Source organism: Chiloscyllium plagiosum, chromosome 25, assembly GCF_004010195.1.
Source record: "Chiloscyllium plagiosum isolate BGI_BamShark_2017 chromosome 25, ASM401019v2, whole genome shotgun sequence".
Taxonomy (NCBI): domain Eukaryota; kingdom Metazoa; phylum Chordata; class Chondrichthyes; order Orectolobiformes; family Hemiscylliidae; genus Chiloscyllium; species Chiloscyllium plagiosum.
In genome coordinates this window covers 43437460-43458633 of record NC_057734.1, presented here as the reverse complement: position 1 = coordinate 43458633, position 21174 = coordinate 43437460, and the positions used below count along the sequence as shown (strand labels likewise).

Here is a 21174-nt window from a genome sequence, read left to right as displayed (position 1 = left end):
TTATTTCAACAACTTTCCAATACTAAGTTCTAAGGAATGAGTGAAATTCCACACTTGTAAAATAAAGTTTTCACAGCTAGAGAGGCGCTTCAGCATTAATTATGAATGACTACATTCAACATTTACATGCAATTGAAAGCATTAGCATTGTCTGTTGTGTTAAGCAAAGAAGCAGAGCAACTTCACAACCTTACAGTAATTGCAATGTCAAGCTGATGACCTTAGTACTGTTACAGCACAGCCTGTGGAGCAGCATGTTAATCAGGGCTACAAGTTCCAGATTTCCCTGTTTCATAATGGATGTGCAGACACTGGCAGTTATTGTCTGATTTAATCTGCAATAATAGGAAGAACAGAAAGAAATAATGGGCAATTGTGAGAAGGGTCCAGCAATAATGGCTCCGTTAGCCCTACTGTTGTTCTCAATGCAAAATCCAGACCAATGTTTCAGACCCTCTCTGTCTGTTACATAGAGGGTACAGTTGTTGAATATATATTAGAACTGGAAAAAAGAACATCATTTAAACTGGGATAGAACCAAGTGAAGTGGAAGGAAAATAAATTAAGATTAGATTACCTACAGTGTGGAAACAGGCTCTTCGGCCCAACCGGTCCACACTGACCCTCCGAAGAGTAATTCACCCAGACCCATTTCCCACTAACTAATGCACCTAGAACTATGGGCAATTTAGCATGGCCAAATCATCTGACCTGAGTTTAGATTAGAGAGGTGCTGGAAAAGCACAGCAGGTCAGGCAGCATCTGAGGAGCAGGAAAATCGATGTTTCGGGCAAAAGCCCTTCATGGGAGGGAACCCACACAGACACAGGGAGAATGTGTAAACTCCACACACACAGTCGCCCGAGGCTGGAATCAAATCTGGGTCCCTGGCACTGTGAGGCGACAGTGCTAACCACTGAGCCACCGTGCTGCCCCAAAAGGATGTTAAAGGATGGCCCCAAAATTGAAGGGTGATTAAAGGAAACTCGGTGAGAAGGATGTTCAGGTTTTTGAAAAGGTGTTTTGAAGATTGACCATTGTGAGATTTCACAATGTGAAAGCTATTTTTAATCCTCAAAAACATTTGTTTTAGATGAAGTGGGTGAAATTAAAATATTAAAAATTTGAAACCTGTGCTCAAACTCCTTCAGTCCATCCATATTTTTTGTAACAGGTGTGGGATAACAAGTAGGGATTAATGGGCTCTTGGGAGCTGAATCTGTCATTCAGTTATACAAACTTCCTGTATTATTTCAAGTCAGAATAGCCACAGGAAACCTGGCAGCTAAAAGGAGGTAAGGAGGGCTGGATCTGTAAGGTAAATTCTGCCAGACCCTCAAACTTGCCTGTGTTAAAGAGAACTGTAAATTCTGTGAAGGTGCTGAGCAAGATTGGCAGGTGAGGTGAGAAAAGGTGCATTTGTTCAAGCTTCACTGAAACACTGCAAATAGATGGTGACAAAGAGCACAGAGGGGACCAACTCAGGGAATTAAAATGACGTGCTGGAAGCTTTAGGTCACATGATCAGATTGAATGGTGGCAAGGGCATGGAGAGAAGTCATGGCCCATGGTGCTTCTCCTGCTTGTTGGAGAAACTGTGGGGAAATGTGAGAAGGGTATGGCTATAATCATGGGTGGTCTTAATCTAGATGTAGATTGGTGAAGTAGTTGATTGGCAAAAGTGATCTGGAGAATGAATTCATAGAGCATCAAGTTCTAGGATCAAACAGTGAGCGGGCTATTCTAGACCTGATCCTATGCAATGGAACAGAAATGATTAATGAGCTTACATTAGAAGCACCTCTATGGAACAGTGACCATAAAATAATTGTTCCTTTTGAGGGAGAGAAGTGGGTCACAGGAAAAATCAATGAGCTCATATTATAAACAACTCTAGGGAACAGTGACCATATTTCATGTTCCATTTGAGGGTGAGAAGTATGTGTCTAAGACCAGTATTTTAAACTTAAATAAGGACAAGAATGAGGGTATGAAGACAGAGCTAGCTAATGTAAACCAGGAATTAGGTAAAGGGGTAAGTCAGTAGAGATGCAATGGCAGACATTTATGATGCTACTTTACTTGGCAAAAATATATCCTCGTGGGAAAAACCACATTCTCGAAAGTACACACCAACCCTGGCTAAGAAAGTTAGAAGTGTGGAATTGAAAAAAAATGCATAAAATTCTGTGAGGATTAGTAGCAAAACAGACAATTACATAATATAAAAAAAAGACTGACTAAATAAAAGGGAGAAATTAGAGCATGAGAGGAAACTAAGTTAAATATAAAAACAAATAGTTCAAGTTTCTACAGTATGTAAAAAGGAAAAGAGTAACTAAAGTGTGTGTCAGATTTCTAGTAAGTGAGTCTGCTGAATTATTAATTGAAAGGAAAGAGATGGCAGGAGAATGGACCAGGTATTTTGCATATGTTTTTGCTATGGTAGACAAAATGACATTCTAGCAATAATTATAAATCAAGAGGGGAGAGACAAGGAGGAGCTTAAAATAATTATAACCACCAAGGAAAAAGTATGTAGAAAATTATTAGAACTAAAGACTGGCAATATTCCCAGGTCCTAATGGACTTCATCTTTGGCACTTGAAAGAAATGATTGCTGAAAGACTGAATACACTGGTTTCAATTTTCTGAAACTCGAGAGCTTTTGGTAATGTCCCAGAGATTGGAAAATTGTGAATGTAACTCCTTTCTTCAAGCTAAAGAGGGAAATGGAAATCAGAAAACTACAGACCAGCTGGCTTAACATCTGTCATGGGAAACATCTGGCATCTCTTATTAAGGAGGTTATGACACAACACTTATGAAATCATAATATAAATATGGAAGGGATATTGTGTTTGACTAATTTATTAGTATTCTTTAAGAAGGTAATAAACAATGTGAATAAAGTGGAATCCATATATTTGTATATTTCTTGTAGACATTTGACAAGAAGCCACATCAAAAGTTATTACACAAAAGAAAAAGATTTTATGGTGTAGGGGAGAAGATATTAGTGTACATAGAAGATTGGTTAGCTAATTGGAAGCAGAGAGTAGGGTTAAATTGTCATTTTTGATTTGGACAAGAGGTGACAAATAGAGTGCACAGGGATCAGTGCTGGAACCTCAACTATTTATAATCTACATCAGTGGATAATATGAACGGTTGCTAAATTTGCTAATGCCACAAGATAGGTAAGAGAGTTAATTGTGAAGAAGACATAAAGAATTTGCAGAGATTTAAATAAGTTAAATTGGTAGGTGAAGCATAAAATGGGAAAATGTGATCGTGTTCATTTTGGCAGGAAAAATAGACAAACAGGATTTTACTTAGTTTGCAGAATACTGCGATACAGAGAGATCTGGGATCTACAAAAGTTAATATGCAAGTCTTCTTTAGCAGCTAATTTATGTTGCTTTATTATATAGAGTGAGGGTATCTTTAAGCTGATAACTGAATAAAGTGAAGGCAGAAAGAACATTGTTGTTCACTACAAGGAGAAAGGAAGCTAAAAGTAGTGATGCTTTGCTACAGTTGCATAGGACATTGCTGAGATCACATCTGTGTGCAATTCTGCTCTCCTGTTTCAGAAAGGACACGAGTGGTCAAAGCAGAGCATTGAACAGTTGCAAGGCAGTATTTAATAGATTCTTGTCTAACAAAGGAATCAAAGGTTATGGGGTCAGCAGGAAACTAGAGTTAGATTAGCTCTGATCATATCAAATGGTGCAGCAGACCCGAGGGTCTGATTGACCTATTCCTGCTTCTAATTTAGATGATCATATTTAATCTCTCCAGCCTTGCACCCTATCATGTCACCCTTTCCAAAATGGATTTCAGGAGAAGCAACATATAATCATTATTAGAAAAATCAGCCAGTTTCTTCAATGAGTGACATACCACACAATGAATCCATGCCATTTATCAACATACTTCTTAATCTTTCTGATATAGAAAAACTTTCAGTCTTTACAATTCATTGGTTCTTGCAGGTCACGGGGAAGGGTTCGATGATGTTATCATCCAGGGTGACCTGGACGAGCGGAAGTTTGTGGCTTTCTACACCAAGTAAGTGACTGTCCTCTTTGGCAGTTCATTCATGTTGCTTTATTGTATATGATAGGGTGTTTTTACGCTGATAACTCTGAATCAATTGATCATTTATCAGAGAGCTTTGACTAACAAAGCATTAGCAAAAAAAAATGTCCCAACATGTGATGGTAAAATATCACCATAGTATCATCAAACACTGCGTTTTCTTTCCTCTGACAACCTGATAAAGGACTTTCTACATTGAGTGGCCATACTAACTTTAGTAGCTGATGACTAACAAGCAACAATTCTGTCTCTGAGTAATTATAATGACTCCATTGAGGAACATTGAGGTGGGGGCAGGGTACAGGAATCCTATGATGATCCAGTCTGTTCCTGCAATGGAATACCTGACCTCTGACTTCTGCTATCCCAATGGACCTTTGACCTCACTCCAGCGATGTGGGAAATGTGGGTGCACAACAACATCCAAACATGGTGTTGTTCCATATACCCACAAACCATTCGAATATTGAAAATAGTTCTATTCAGTAACAGTGACAAAGTTCCTCAGGCATCTTGCTTTCTGCACCGATCTCTGCTAATACCAACACCAGTAAACAAAGCCTTGTCAGAAGATGACTCAGGGATATCCAGGACATTCAGTAACCAGTACATCACTCACATGGTTCAACATTTTCCTCTTAAACATCATGATGTTTTGGGGCAATAGTATAAAGCTGATGTTACAAGATCTGTTGAAACTTTATTGCTGGAACAGCACAGCAGGTCAGGCAGCATCCAGGGAACAGGAGATTCGACGTTTCGGGCACAGACTTTGATCTCCAGCATCTGCAGACCTCACTTTCTCCTACAAGATCTGTTGCCTATTATAAGGGTACCCCTGCTGCATGCACCCTCAATACCTTCCTTTCCTCCTATAATACATTGCCTCAGACTTATCCACATTAAATTCCAGCTCACACTAACCTGTCTGTGCGCACTCCACTGACCTGTCTTTGTCTTCCTGATGTTTTATTGTCTTCCTCATTGGCTGCCAACCACTGTTGTTTCATCATTTTTGTGAAGGCAGGTGGAGAGTGGGGAGAGGGCAAACTAGTTGATGGCCATGATGAGACCAGTGAGATACTTTAGGGGCTCACACCGTTGAACCTTCCAAACTTTCATGGAAGTGGATGGACTTTGGGTGGTGCCTAATGCAGAACAACTTGAGACGGTGAGAAGTATGCTGACTTTCTGCATTTCCTATTTGGGGGCTGCGCCAAAAATGGAAGTCCCTTCTACTTTTAGCATATTTTAGAACAGACAATTCCATGGAAAGGATTCACAGAAATTGTTGGACACCACCACTGCAGAGGATGGCAGGATCATGATTACAAAATGGACCTCAATAATTCTGCTTGATAAATTATAATAAGAGGTCTTTTATCATCCATTGAACCAAGCAGAATGGACCTCTCTAATGCATTATATGGACATATTTGACTCTTTATAAGTGTTTCTTTCTATATGAAATAATGCTTGTGTGTGTGTCCAGTGTTAAAACTTAAATTATTTTACAATTTAGGAAAGCTACTGGAATGAACAACTGCATCCAGACCTGGAGGTAATACCAGAGCGTCGAGCTCACTGGTGGTGCAAACCATCAGAACAACAGTTTTTCTCTCTGTCTCTCACAATCATGGTGCTGACAGCCACTCCTACTCACACACGCATAGCCTAGTTTAACCTCTTCTCTACCCACTGCTGGCCACTCACTCAGTATGGGCCAAAAGCCTTGCAACACTGGCAAATCTCTCTCCAACGGAGTTCAAATGCCAACTGATTTATCAATCATTGGTGGGAAGCTAATATTTGATCAGTTAGAAAGGATGATCTTGCTTTTACATTGCACCTTTCACAACCTCTGGATGTCGCAGTCAATGAAACACTTTTGATGCACAGTCTCTGTTATAAAGCAGGGAAATGCAGCAGCCAATATGTGCACAATTATGTCTCACAACTAGTATTAGGATAATAGCTAAGTGTCTAAACAGCTATTGTGCAGGTACAGCAAGTGATCAGGCAGCGCTTTGACATGTTGGCATTTACTACAAGGAGAACTGGATATTCAAGTCAGGAAGATGTCTTGTAGTGTACTACAGCTTGGTGAGACCATATCTGGAGTGCTGTGTACAGGTTTGGTCTCCTTATATGAACTAGGTTATAATTGCATTAGAAGCAGTTCAGAGACAGTTCATTCAGTATATTCCTTACCATGTGAAGAAAGCTTGGGCCTTAACCATTGAAGTTCAGATGACTGAAAAGTGATCTTATTGAAATTTATATGATCCTGACAGTATCTAACAGGATGGGTACTGGGAGATGTTTCCTCTTGTAGGAGATACCAGAACAGTTTAAAAATAAGAAGTCTCCCTTGTTAAGATTGAGTTGAAGATATTTTTTTTCTCACAGAGGGTTAAGAGTCTGTGGAATTCTTTTTGCCTTTAAACAGTGGAGGATGGATCATTGAATTTATTCAAGACTGAGTTGGAGTTTTGATAGACAAGTGAAGCAAGAGTTAAAGCATGCAGGCAGGAAAGTGGAGTTGACACCACAACCAGATCAGCGTTGAAGGGCCGAATGACCTACTCTTACTACTAAGCCCTATGTTGCTATGTCCTGTGAAATCTGTTTTTAATCATATTGGTTCAGGGACAGGTATTGGCCAGGACACCAGAAAAACTTCCTTTTTCCCTTGAAAGGATGAAGATAATAAGCAAATTTTAAGATAACTGGAATAGGAACAGACAATTTATTTTATATACAGCGAGCTGTTGTGATCTAGGATGTGTTGCTGAAATGGTGCTGGAAGAAAATTCAACAATAATTTTCCCAAGTGACTGATGGAAAGGAAAATCGCAGGACTGTGGAGTAAGAGAGAAGAATTGACTATAAGCTGGTAGTTCCTGCAAAGAGCTGGCATTGGTACCAAGGGTTAAGTGACCTCCTTATAGAACATAGAACATAGAACATAGAAAAGTACAGCACAGAACAGGCCCTTTGGCCCATGGTGTTGTGCCGAGGATTAATCCTAATATAAAATAACTTAAACTATGCACACCTCAATTCACTGCTGTCCATGTGCATGTCCAGCAGTCGTTTAAATGTGCCTAATGACTCTGCTTCCACCACCACCGCTGGCAACGCATTCCATTCATTCGCAACTCTCTGCATAAAGAACCTCCTCTAACGCCCCCTCTATACCTTTCTCCTAATATCATAAAACTATGACCCCTCATACCAGTCAATCCTGCCCTGGGAAAAGTCTCTATACATGCCTCTCATTATCTTGTATACCTCGATCAGGTCACCTCTCTTCCTCTTTCTCTCCAGAGAGAAATTCCGAGCTTAGTCAACCTCTCTTCATAAGGCACAGTTCAGGCAGCATCCTGGTAAACCTTCTTTACACCCTCTCTAAAGCCTTTGTATCCTCCCTATAGTAGGGGGACCAGAACTGGACACAATATTCCAAATGTGGTCTCACCAGAGATTTGTAGAGCTGTAGTAAAACCTCGCAGCTCTTAAACTTGATCCTCCTGTTAATGAAAGCCAAAACACCATATGCTTTCTTAACAATCCAATCCACTTGGGTGACAACTTTGAGCGATCTGTGTCCTTGAACACCAAGATCCCTCTGTTCCTCCACACTGTCAAGAATCCTGTCTTTAATCCTATATTCAGCATTAGAGTTCAACCTTCCAAAATGCATCACTTCGCATTTATCCAGGTTGAACTCCATCTGCCATTTCTCAGCCCAGTTCTGCATCCTATCTATGTCGCGCTGCAGCCTGCAGTAGCCCTCTATACTATCAACGGCACCTCCAACCTTTGTGTCATCTGCAAATTTACTAACCCACCCCTCAACCTCCTCATCCAAGTTATTTATAAAACTACAAAGAGCAGAGGCCGAAGAACAGAGCCCTGTGAGACCCCACTCAACACTGACCTCCAGGCAGAATACTTTCTATCTACAACCATGTGCTGCAAAATTATATGATTCCATGAAATAATGTCATAGGAATGCAAATGTAGAGCTGATAGGTCACTAGAGCACATATGTAACTATACAGCCAGAGCTGTAGGGGCATTGAAATACAGGATCATAGGGTTGGAAACACAACCTATAGAGCTTTGGAGGGATGGTCATATAGGTGGAGGTTAGTAGGGAACACTGTAACCTATAGATATACAAAAATGTAGCATCATGTGTGTAGATGTATGGAGTTAAAGATATATGTTATATTAAAGTAACTAGTGAAAGAGAGAGTATGACTATAGATGGTTAGAGGTTTGGGATACACTGTGATGAAGAACAAATATGGAGGTATAAGGCATCTATAGATACATGGGCATTGAGGTATAATTGTGTAGTGTACAGGTATTAATGTATAGGGACATGCACTATTATATAGAGGTATAGGGCAGCGGTATTGATGTATGAATTTCTGGAGAAAAAGGAGGCATTGATATATATACGTATAGGGACATGTGTATATGTATAGATATATTTATACATTGACAGCTTTCTGTTTACCTTATTTAATTTGCCGTATGCAAAGCATGATCCCTGACTTTTAAAACATATTACTTAACTGACATGAAACCTAGATAATCAGTAACTCTCTCACATAGCTTCCTGTGTGTGGCCAAGTACTCTGGCAGTGAAGAGATTAAACAGCTTTGTCTTGAATTATAAAGCCAGCAATGAAAATTGAACTTATTCCCAAATCCTTGATTACACTGGCCACTGTTATCCAATAGAAAAGACTTGCTGCTTCACAAGAGTTGGTATTCTGAGAGTCCTCTGTATCCTGTACACAACACACTCCAACGTAAGTATTATTCTTAGCAAATTTTGAAGCTGAGGTTGAGATTCTGGATGTAGGTTTGCTCGCTGAGCTGGAAGCTTCATTTCCAGATGTTTCGTCACCATACTAGGTAACATCTTCAGTGGGCCTCCGGGCAAAGCACTGCTGATAATTCTTGCTTTCTATTTATATGTTTGGCTTTCTTTGGGTTGGTGATGCCATTTCCTGTGATGTCATTTCCTGCGGTGATGTCATTTCCTGTTCTTTTTTTCAGGGGGTGGTAGTTGGAGTCTAACTCAATGTGTTGGTTGATAGAGTTCCGGTTAGAATGCCATGCTTCTAGGAATTCTCGTGCGTGTCTTTGTTTGGCTTGTCCTAGGATGGATGTGTTGTCCCACTCGAAGTGGTGTCCTTCCTTATCTATATGTAAGGATAATAGTGAGAGAGGGTCATGTCGTTTTGTGGCAAGTTGATGTTCATGTATCCAGGTGGCTAGGTTTCTGTCTGTTTATCCAATGCAGTTTTTGTGAAATAACATCACCACAGGAAATGACACCACCAACCCAAAGAAACTCAAACATATAACTAGAAAGCAGGAATTATCAGCAGCGCTTCACCTGGAGGCCCACTGAAGATGTTACCTAGTATGGTGACAAAACATCTGGAAATGAAGCTTCCAGCTTAGCGAGCAAACCTACATCTAGAAATATTATTCTATAAGATTAGATTAGAATCCCTACAGTGTAGAAACAGGCCATTTCGCCCAACAGGTCCACAGTGACCCTCCGAACAGTAACCCACCCAGACTCATTTCCCTCTGATTAATGTATCTAACACTATGGGCAATTTAGCAGGGCCACTTCCCCGACCTGCATATCTTTGGACTGTGGGAGGAAACTGGAGCACACCCACATAGACACAGGGAGAACTTGCAAATCCCACACAGACAGTAGCCTGAGGCTTGAATCAATCCCAGGTCCCTAGCGCTGTGAGGCAGCAGTGCTAATCACTGAACCACCATGCTGTCCCTATAAGGCATGCATGAGAAGATAAAGTCTAGAGGGAGTAAATATTAATGGGCCTTCCAAGCCTTTGCAGATGGTCGGTAGATTCTGTGGCTGTTTTGAAATGCAAAAGGGTCAACTGAACCTAACTCTCCCAATAGTTGGAATCAGATTGTCTGCCCATTTTTTTGGAGTTACAGCCTGAGATCAGCTATGACCGTACAGAATGGGAGAGAAGGCTCGATGGACTGAATAATCTCCTCCCGCTCCTGCCTATTGTGTTCAATTTACACTTCCAATGATTTTACCTATCAAACTCCTGTCAGCTGTAATAGAAATGTTGAAACATTAAAAAAATAGAAACAAGGCTTGAAAGGAACCTGCCGCATCACTCAATATGATCGTGGCTGATCACCAAATTCAGTACCCTCTTCCCTCTTTGTCCCTGCATAAAATGATTCCTTGAGCAACAAGAACTTTATCTAGCTCCATCTTGAAAACATTCAATGTTTTGGGCTCACCATTCTCTGGGTAGTTCTGGACTTCCAGTTGTTGGAAACATCCTTTGTGCATTTACCCTGAATTTTATAAGATTCTATGAAATCCTCCTCACTCCAGTGAATGTAGTTTGAACTGATTAGATTCCCTACAGATTAGATTCTCTACAATGTGGAAACAGGCCCTTTGGCCCAACCAGTCCACACCGACCCTCCGAAGAGTAACCCACCCAGACCCATTTCCCTCTGACTAATGCACCTAACACTATGGGCAATTTAGCATGGCCAATTCACCTGACCTGCACATCTTTGGACTGTGGGAGCACCTGGAGGAAATCCACGCAGACACGGGGAGAATGTGCAAACTCTACACAGACAGTCACCCGAGGCTGGAATCGAACCTGGGACCCTGGTCTCTCCTCATATATCAATCCTGCCAGCCCAGGAATCACTCTGGGAAATCTTTGTTGCGTTCCCTCCATAGCTAGGACATCCTTCCTCAGATGGGGAGACCCAAACTGGACACAATATTCCAGACAAGGCTCTGTACAATTGCAGCAAGACATCCCTCCTCCTGTCGACAAATCCTCTCTACAGTAGGGCCAACATACTCATTTGCCTTCTTCATACCAACTGCATTTGTCTGCTTAATTTCAGCAACTGGTGTAAAAGTCTCCCAAGCCTCGTCGCATCTTCCCTTTTCCCAATCTATTGCCAGTCAGAGTTAACCACATTAACAATGTGGATCTGCACTTCCAATAGGATTATAGGAATGATGTGGAGGTGCCGATTTTGGACTGGAGTGGACAAAGTCAGAAGTCACATGACACCAGGTTAGAGTCCAACAGGTTTATTTGAAATCACAGGCTTTCAGAGCATAGCCTTATCGTCAGGTTCAATAATCATAGGAAGTTTAGGAACAGACTATTCAAGCCATGAAGCTTTCTCTACCATTCAAATAGATCAAAGTTGACCAGTACTGTGCCTTTGCTTCATATCCATATTGATACCTTGATCTGATATAAATTAATTGCCCTTGGCACTTAAAGCTTAAATTGCTGTTCTCCATTATATTTCGGTTTAGCTGCTGTATATCTTTCAACGCACACTTGTCTCTGCAGGGAGGATGGTTCTTTCTAGAACCTTCTTGGAGTCAGTCACTTGCTCCGCCCACATTCTCAAGCACTTTGCATGAGGCTGTGATCAGATCATTGATTACGGGAAGGATGAAATCGCGAATACAGTATGAGACGTGGGATTACAGAGCATCAAACTACTCACCCTACTCATTCCCAAAGATAGAAAAAAGTCCTGGTTTACATTTGGTTCACTAACATCCTTTAGGGAAAGAAATTGGTTATGTTTACCTAGTCTGGCCTATACATGACTCCAGACCTGCAGCAATGTGGTTGACTCTTAACTACCCTCTTAGAATGCCTAGCAGCTCATTCAGTTCAATCGGAAGAAAGAATGGGTAATAATAGCCCATGAATGAATTTTTAAAAACCTTAATTATAAACAATAATCTTCTCACTATTGATTTCCTAATATATTCTAAAACCCTCTTGGGGAGCTGGAGGTTAAGAAGTGGGCACACAGTTTAGATCCAGACATTGAAGATGGAAGTTATAAACCTCCTTCATCAGAAATGATGCAAAGAATCAATTAAGGATACCTGCCATGTCCTGTCAGCTGGCTTTACCCGATTTATTCCCTGACAGACTGAGCAGTAAAACTGCTGCACCAACAACTAATACAAGGGAGCATCATTATTCTGCTGCACTCGAATCAGTGACTGCCCACCACATCTACAAAACTATAAGATTTATATAGTTTCAGCTGCCAGCAAAAATAACTCAGCAGCAATATCTTGATCGCTGGCTGCCCTGTGCCTCTGGGAGCTGAAGTTCTAGACGATCTCCAAAGACATCAACTTCAGAGGTGTGTACCTCAGTGGTTAGCACTGCTGCCTCAGAGCACCAAGGACCCAGGTTCAATTCCAGCCTTGGGTGACCGTGCAAATTCTACACAGCCATTCTCTTGTGTCTGTGTGGGTTCCCTCCAGGTGCTCCAGTTTCCACCCATAGACTGCAAATGGACTAGCAATGCTAAGTTGCCTTGTCGGTCCAGGAATGTGCAAGCTAGGTGGGTCAGTCATGAGAAATGCAGGGTTACAGTGATAGGGTGGGAAGCTTTTCAGAGGGTCAATGCAGACATGATCTGCTTAATGGTCTCTTCCTGCACTATAGGAATTCTATGATTCTCCTCTGATTCTTTCACTCCCCACCCCCCCAAATCAACAGCCCTCAGCACACATGGATCTGGCTATGCATTCAGGTGACCACAAAACAGATCAGGATAAAAAGAAAGATGACTCAGGGCCACTGTGGTGCAGCGGTAGTGTACCTGACTCTGAAAGTCTAGGATGTTCAGATTCAAGTCTGACCAGCTCCAGAGGTATGTCATAACATCTCTTAACAGGTTGAATTAAAAAAATCAGTGAAGTCGTGAAATCTATTGCTGTGCCTCTAGTATGAATCACAAATGTCAAGATAGATGTTTACAGAACATATTGACAACATCTAGGGATATAATCTGAACGCTTGAACAAACAAAAAATTCTGGAATACAGACACTGGTGTCCGATAAGAATAAGAGTTTTGTAATCCAAAATTTAACCATTTCCCATACTGACAAAGACCAAACTTAACAAGTTCACTTTCAGCTGGATGAATTTCAAAACTAACTTTGCTGCTTTGATCTTTTCTTTCCTTTTAAGTTAACCTATGTAGATGGGCGACCTGCTTAGATAACTGGAGGTGGCTCTTGTTTCTTCTTTAGTAGCATTTTTGATCTTCCCTCTACCTAATGCAAAATTCCACAAAAAAATATTTACAATTGAAAGAACGATACCTTATTTTGTGTTCATGTTCTCTAGGAGCGATGAGGTAATTGCTGTGTCGAGCATGAACTATGACCCCATCGTGTCTAAAGTAGCAGAGGTCATGCAGTCTGGAAGGACAATCAAGAAAAGGGATGTTGAGTAAGTGTCACTAGTAGGCTGGTGTGTGTGTGTGTGTGTGTGTAGGCCATACAGTGAGATATTGCCCTCATTGCATGTTGTGACAGGAGCAGGGACTTCAGTAAGGTAGGGAAGGTTGCACATATGCACAGTTAGGATGATCACTCATCTCATGTTGAACCTAGTAGTGGAACAGTTTCCCTCACATTTTAGAATAAGTCAATGCAAGACCAATCAGCATGTTAAAGAGAGCAGGACTGAAATATTAATTATCCTTTGTTCTGAGCACTCTCCATGTTGCTGGAAAAGATTAGCATAGGAGATTGACAGCTCTTGAGAAATCATATTCAAATAAAGGAGGCATCTTCCATGTCCATTGCTAATTTCTGGTCCAAAATTGCTTCCTGTCTGAGATTGAATTTAGTCATATTTTGTAGTCCCAATTTGGTCAAGTTGGACAGACACTTTTTAATTTAATTTTTCACTTTTATTTTCCTACTTCCACCTGTTATAAAATATCCTAAGCCAGGAGAGAAGCAAAACAGAATGGTGTGAGAGATTTTCCTGTGTCATTGTTATGGACCAAGCCAAACCCCCTCAAAACATATCAAAGTGATAGCCTACACCCTAGCTTTTATCCTATTTAAAGGCACTGCATTCCAGAGGTGATTTGATTGGTCAAACCACTAGGCTTTAATCAAATCACATTTTATTCTTAGCCACAGTTGAAGTACAAACAAATATAGAAGAATTGGTATAAGTTTAACAATATTGAAATATTTAACAAAATAATATATTGTTTAACTATTATCATCAATTGTTCCAATATAGCAGCATCTCATTAACACACCCTTGGTAAAGGCAAATTCAGCAAAACGGGTTTCCCTCCCTTACTATTTTGTCCAGCCGAGGAGAAAGGAAAGCCCAAAAGCATGAATCTAGCAGCAGACAGAGCCCGCAAGCTTTTTACAGCAGCAGAAAGAGAGCTGCATCAACTCCAATAACCACAAATTCAACAACTGAAAACAGAACTAAAGCCTTGGGTTTGTGTGAGCCTGACTCTACCCAGTCACGCTTCTTTTGTCTAAAAATAGGCTCAAAGCTATTCACCTGCTTTCCATAGAGCAGGCAGACATTTACAACACCCCGCTTCCAGAGAAACAGGACAGAACAAACCTCTCTTAAAGATGCATTTTGTCACAGAGAATTTTCTTACAATGAGAAGCATATCATTTTTATGCAGTGAGGTTTGCCTGAGAGCTTAGGATATAACATTTCTTGACACTTTACTCCTCAGTTAGCTTTGGTTTTTTGATCTGCTTTTGCCCTGCCTCTCCTAGCTGACTCCATGGATCCTAGTGAATGAAGCGTATGAGAGACCATAATTATATAGGGCAGCTTGAATGGACTACGTACCATTTGCAGTCTACTGTACATCCATATGTCTGTTCATCTATACTGGGAAGGAGAAAGAGCTAATTCACTTTGAGCAGTGGAATGACAGAGCATCAAACTGCTCATTCTACCCTTTTCCAAAAGAGAAGAAAGATCTGCTTTACAATATAGCAGTATCCACTCAGAGGTTTACCTTTCCTCCCCTACTTTCTGAATTATCAAAACACTTGACTCAATTTTGAGAGTGTCTCTAATCATTCTGTTCAGAATTGCCTCACAAAGAAGATTGAAAATAGGTGGTTCGTTGTGGGAGGTCTCCTCACCAAAACCCAATAATACTGCTGACATCGTCCTATCACTTCTACTGTAATACCTGTCATGGGAAGACAAGAACTGATAGTATACTGCAATTTTCAGAATGCATAAGTCATGTTTTATCAGCTACAGCTTGCATGCAGACTGTGCACAAGGGACTAGTGAAGTGGTTCAACAATTATGTACATAGTCTCACAATGTTCACCTAAGGGTATCTCTCTCTTTTCCTCTTTTGCTCTCGATCTCAAGGATGTTTGTACATCACGAATGGTAGGTATTTGGGAGTTTTGTTCTCCATTAGCTATTTACCTGTTAACATAAGTGGGATATCTGTGATCTTTTGGATTCATTTCAATCACTTTTGTGTGGGGGGTGGAGGGTGGGTTGAAGAGGAATGTTCCACATTATTTTCACCCTTGTTAGAGGAAAGAGCGATAGAAGATTGGCTGACTGGTAGAAGGCAGAGAGTGGGGATAAAGGGGTCTTTTTCAGAATGGCAGCTGGTGATTAATGGAATTCTGCAGGGGTCAGTATTGGACTACTATTTACATGAGATATTAAATGATCTGGACAAAAGAATTGGGCATTGTTGCTAGGTTTGCAGCTGACACAAAAACAGGTTGTGAGGGCACAGCCTCAGAATGCAGAGATGAACCTTTAGAACTGAGATGAGGAGGAATTTCTTCAACCAGAGGTGGAACCCATTGCTGCAGAGGGTTGTGGAGGCCAAGTCATTGAATGTATTTAAGACAGAGAGATATAGATTCTTGATTAATAAAGGGATCAAAGGTTATGAGAGAAGGCAGGAGAATGGGGCTGAGAAACATATCAGCCATGATTGAAGAGCAGACCTAATGGGTCAAATGGCCTAATTCTGCCCCTATTTCATATGGTCTTACTGTTCCTATTTTTTTAAACTTGTGTTTTGCCACTCCCAATAACAGCTGACACCAATATACATTTATGCAGCATCATTAACATAAGTAACGTTTTCCAAGCCATTTTAAAAGAATATAATTTGACACCAAGGCACAAAAAAGCAGATTTGGTTAGTAAGGAGTGACTTAAGGCAGGAATCAGAGGTGGAAATATTTATTGAAACAGGGAGGGAACCCCAGAGCGTATGCCCAAGTAGCTAAAGGCACTGCCGTCAGTGGTGGGACAATTAAAGTTAAAGCAGCACCACATGGTCTGATCCCTGCCAGTCCTGGGTCAAGAAGAACAAGGACGGATAGTTCAGCTTTAGCGCAGACATAGGAACAGAAACTTGAATTGGAATGATTCAGACACCGAGTTGCGGAAAAGATGGAGATGGATTTGGGAAGTGACAACATGTTCAAGGACTTTGGAAAGGAATGGAAGGTTAGGAATATGATGGTAGTTTTCCAGAATGGTGGTTATAGCAGTTTGATTTTGAAGGGGATGCTTGAAAGGAGAGAGAGAGAGAGAGAGAGAGAGAACACATAAAGATAGTGTCTTTAACAATATCAGCTAACATGGAGACCAGGGATGAAAGTTGGTCTCCAGCAGTTTATTCAGAATGGGTTTGACAGAGCAAGCAGTAGGACTCAGGGCTTAAATGGAGCTCAAAGACTGAAATGTGGAGAAAAACCAGAGAGAGATATACATTCAGAGCTATGGTACGGAAGGATTCTTTTTACAGAAAATTGCGTGTCACTGGGGTTAGGAAGTATCAAATCACATTTTCTGGGTAATCAAGAGTGCAGGGGAGGCTTGTTGGACTCGCTAGTATTTCCTGCCTGTGATTTTTGTGTATTTGTAAACATTTTATCTGGCCATAATCTTTGACATATGTTTCTCCTTTAAGTAATAACTGACCATCTGACTGGATGTCAACAGTTGGTGGGCTTTTTCTTGGCTAGACGGTTAATCGTTTCAACAGATTGTACATTTTGGAGAGCATTATGTCTTGTTTTCCATTTTTTTTTACTCTGGTTGTCTGATTTTGAGCAGATATCTGTGCCTTTGGGATTGAAGGGTTCACACTGAGATATCAGAGCAAGACTATTAGAATTGTTACCAAGCAATAAAACTCACTGAGAGCTCAAAGTAAAGTGCAGTGCTTTCAGAAACAAGAAGGATCATACTCAGTGAATGTAACCCCTCATTAACACAACACCAGTAGAACAATGAATACACCCATATAGCTCTTAAAACGAAACTGCCTTCACATTATTACTTAGGTTTCCTCAATTCCATAAGACTTTGCAGCAGATGTAGGCTGTTCAACCCATCGACTCTATTCTGCCACTCAGTGAGATCGTGGTGGATCTGATAAACCTCAACTAGACTTTCCTGCCTTTTCCCCATCACCCTTGATTCCCTTACTGATTAAAAATCTACCTCAGCCTTGTATACACTTAATGACCCTGTGTCAACAACCCTCTGCAGTAAAGAATTCACTCCCCTTAAAGAAGGAATTCCTCATTGTCTCTGTCTTAAAAGGGAGGCTCCTTCTTCTGTGATGATGCCCTCTAGTCCTAAGATCTCCCACAAGGGGAAACAACCTTTCCACATCACAAATGTCAAGTCCCCTGCAAATCTAATATGTTTCAATAAGGTTGCCTCTCATTCTTTTATATTCGAATGATGACACATGATACCAACACCACTCCAGCCTCTGGGCCCTTTAAATAAAGATTGGATACAGCAGCAGTGGTTAGGGAAGTAAATTTAATCTGTACCTTGGATTTTTAGGGGTAGTTTATTGTCATGAGCAGATGTCAATCCATCACTTACAGGAAAAGAAAAGCAAGGTGAAAAGTTTTCAGATTAAACCTAGTTTAGGAATAATAGATGGTGTGTTTGGTGACAATCAGCAGGAAACAGGCCGAGATTCAAAAGCCAAAATTCTTGGCCAAGGTAACTCCAACCTTTGTGCTGATTGCACAAACCCAGTGGAGTGTGTCTGGTTTACCTGACGATTGCTTTCAGGGGCTAAACGGGTAACAGGTTAGTCTTCACCCACTGGGTTTTCATAGCACTGCAACCAAGGTCTGAGCAAGGGCCAGGTAGATCCCCATTAACTGCCTCCGTGTAGGGTCAGAGCAGAGAGCAGGTTAGGACTCCGGATTGGGGTCTTAACCACCTTCACTCAGCCACATAGAATACAGTATTTAATTCTAATCTCCCTGCTATAGAAAAATGATGTGAAACTTGAAAGAATTGAGACAAGATTTACAAGGATGTTGCCAGGGTTGGAAGGGTTTACAGGGAGAGGCTGAATCATGAGGGACATGAACAGGATGAGTCATTAAGGTCTTTTCCCCAAGGTAGGGGAGTCCAAAACTAGAGGGTATAGGTTTGAGGTAAGAGGGGAAAGATATAAAAGTGACCTGAGAAGCAGCTTTTTCACGCAGAGGGTGCTGAGTGTATGGAATGAGCTGCCAGAGGAAGTGGTGGAGTTGGATCCTATACAACCTTTAAAAGACATCTGAATGGGCACATTAATAGGAAAGGTTTAGACGATATGGTCCAAATGCTGGCAAATGGGACTAGATCAGCTTAGGATATTTGGAAGGCATGGACAAGTTGGACTGAAAGGTCTGTTACCATGTTATACATCTTTCTGACTCTATATCTGAAGTGCAGCACGTGAAGCAGAATAAAAGTAATAGAGATCATTAATAAAGGTAGTCTAGCTATTTATTTTTTAAAAAGTAAAAGACTTGCATTTATACAGCATCATTCCTGACTGCAAGTTCTTCCAAAATGTTTTACCAAGTCCAAGGAGGTGTTTTTGGAAATAAGAAATAAAAAGTGCTTTTGAGGTAGAAAACACGGCAATCAATTTGGACATAGCTATTTTACATGAAGAGGAATTTGAACTCACCCAGCCCCCTGTTTTGGCGATGTTGTTTGAAGGAATTATACTGTTGGGGACTCTGTGCAGGACTACCCATTACTTATTCAGACAGTGCCCTGGAATGTTTTATGTTGTCCTGCGAGGGGGGACAGAACTTGCTTGAACATGTTATCCCCTCTGACAATGCAGCACTGTGTTGGAGTGTCAGTCTAGAATATGTTCAGATTCCTGGAGTGGGGCTTGAACCCAGAATCTGCTAACCCAGAGGTGAGAGTGCACCCCAGATTAAATCAGTCCTTCATAAAATTTGAGCCAAATCATTACTCATTCCTGAATCCTGATGGGTTGCTGACTTTCCCGTACATTAGCCTTTGGCTGGGTTTAAAGCAATGATTACACTGTGTAAACTCTACAACAACCTGTGGGATCTCTTCTGTCTTTCAGGACGGGTGACATGTCCTGGCTCTTTGGCAAAGGTACATAGTGGAGGAAGTCGCCAGTGGGCCCTGGGCCATTGGCATCGCCGCGGTTCAGAGCAGACCTCAGCAGCTCAGTTGGGCAGTCCTTTCCAAGGAGGCACGAGGTCACCGGCAGTAGGTCGTGCTGAGGGGGGATGGTGGAGCGGGGTGGGGGGAGGCCGTGCTCTTTAGGACAAGGCGGTGATCAACCCTCCCCCTCCGTCTTGGCGGCTGCTGCCACGTTGACCAAAAGGTGCTCTGGCTCCCATTTTACACAGCAGGAATGCCCCCCACCTCCACTCCCCGCCCCAGTGAGTGGTGAGGCTGCCTCGCAGCTCCTCATAGTTTCAGGCTGCGTGAGGTTCCGAACGATATCTACCTTTCAATGTCGGATGCAAACGAAGCAGCTCATTGTGCAAAGGTGCCAACCGAAACGAAGGGCAAAGCAGGCCTTCTAACCCGTGCCCTTACCAATGCACGCCGCTCATAGCTGGATGCCACACCTGCTGCATGCTTCACCCTGCAGTCCAGCGACAGGAATGACTGACTGTGGGCATTCTCCCTGCATCTCACATTCCCATCGACCAGACCTTTTCCTGAAGCTCACTGCTCTGAGAGAGGGGTAGTCGCAGAATGAGTCAGACAAGACTCTCACATTGATCTTCAACAACAAAATAAAAGGCTGGTGTGGCTTCTGCTAAACGTCTTCAGCAATAATGAGAAAATGTACTTTTCTTTTGTTAAAAAAAAGTAATTCTGGTTCTCTCAAATGACTGTTCTGTCTCTTTGGCTTCCAACTCTGGTGGTCCTGATCACATGCTTCAGCATCTGATACAATAAAAGGAGGAGTGGCCAAAGGATGATCTGCGATTTTGTAATGATTTGGAGGGGCGGGGGTTGGTAATCTGATTTGGGTGGCCTTTGAGAGCAGTCAAAAGCCTCAGTTTGACATCTCTATCATCGCATCACTGCACTAGAGTCTCAGTTTGGATTATCTGCCTAAATTGCTGGAGAGGGACTTGAGAACATAACCTTTAGCCTCAGAGGTAAGAAACCACTGAACCACAGCTAACAACAACATCATATGGTGGAGTATGGTTAGCTGGATTTAACTCAAATGATGCTCACTGTATCCTCCTTTCTGCTTATCCACAGAAAGGAGAGAAGCCAGTTGCCTGGGGAGCACTTGAGGGCAGAGTGTAATTTTTGATTGATTTACCAATGGTTGAAGATACAGCAGGAGATCACTGGTCATCTTCAGCCCCTAAATTTCCTAACACAGCTGTTTCCTCAGACACTGCAAGAGGGATACAAACCTGACAAGTACTGGAATCACTGTCACAGTAAAGCTTCCTGCAAGGTTGGAGTCATTACATCCTTATGGCCAAGTAACTACAATGATGGAGACATTTTGAGGACATTTTTGCTGGCCATTTGTAAGTCAATATATAAACCGGTCATTTCAATAATAATTGAAATGGTGACTATTTTCAAACACTGGATTTACACTTTTCAACCATAAAGTCCAGTTTCCATTTCTAAATTCAGTTTGGCAGAGGTTTAGGGACGTGGCCAAGAATTATGAGAGTATACCTTATTGTTTTCTCTCTACAGAATTTGTTAAAATGATGACCAAAGCTTCCTAATCTCCCCCGTGTTTATGCTGCTGTTATGGTTATATCAAGTCCCAGGGAGAGGCTTCTCTGAGGTCGAAATGGTGGAGATTGTCAATCAGCCTTCTATCACCA

General features: G+C 41.5%; 1 protein-coding gene across 6 annotated transcripts in view; it reads left to right on the top strand.

Annotated features, from left to right (window-relative positions):
* The window catches only part of LOC122562798 (apoptosis-inducing factor 3), a 138469-nt gene extending 118186 nt beyond the window's left edge, over window positions 1–20283 (top strand). For 3 of the 6 annotated variants that reach the window (XM_043716018.1, XM_043716017.1, XM_043716016.1), the window contains 5 exons: window positions 3999–4074; window positions 5627–5665; window positions 13349–13453; window positions 15392–15412; window positions 19413–20283. In XM_043716018.1, coding sequence (XP_043571953.1) covers window positions 3999–4074; window positions 5627–5665; window positions 13349–13453; window positions 15392–15412; window positions 19413–19452 — 281 coding nt within the window. In that variant the 3' untranslated portion in view covers window positions 19453–20283. The remainder of the gene's footprint in view (window positions 1–3998; window positions 4075–5626; window positions 5666–13348; window positions 13454–15391; window positions 15413–19412) is intronic. The other 3 variants (XM_043716021.1, XM_043716019.1, XM_043716022.1) reach the window with 3 other exon arrangements.
* Window positions 20284–21174: the final 891 nt, after the last annotated feature.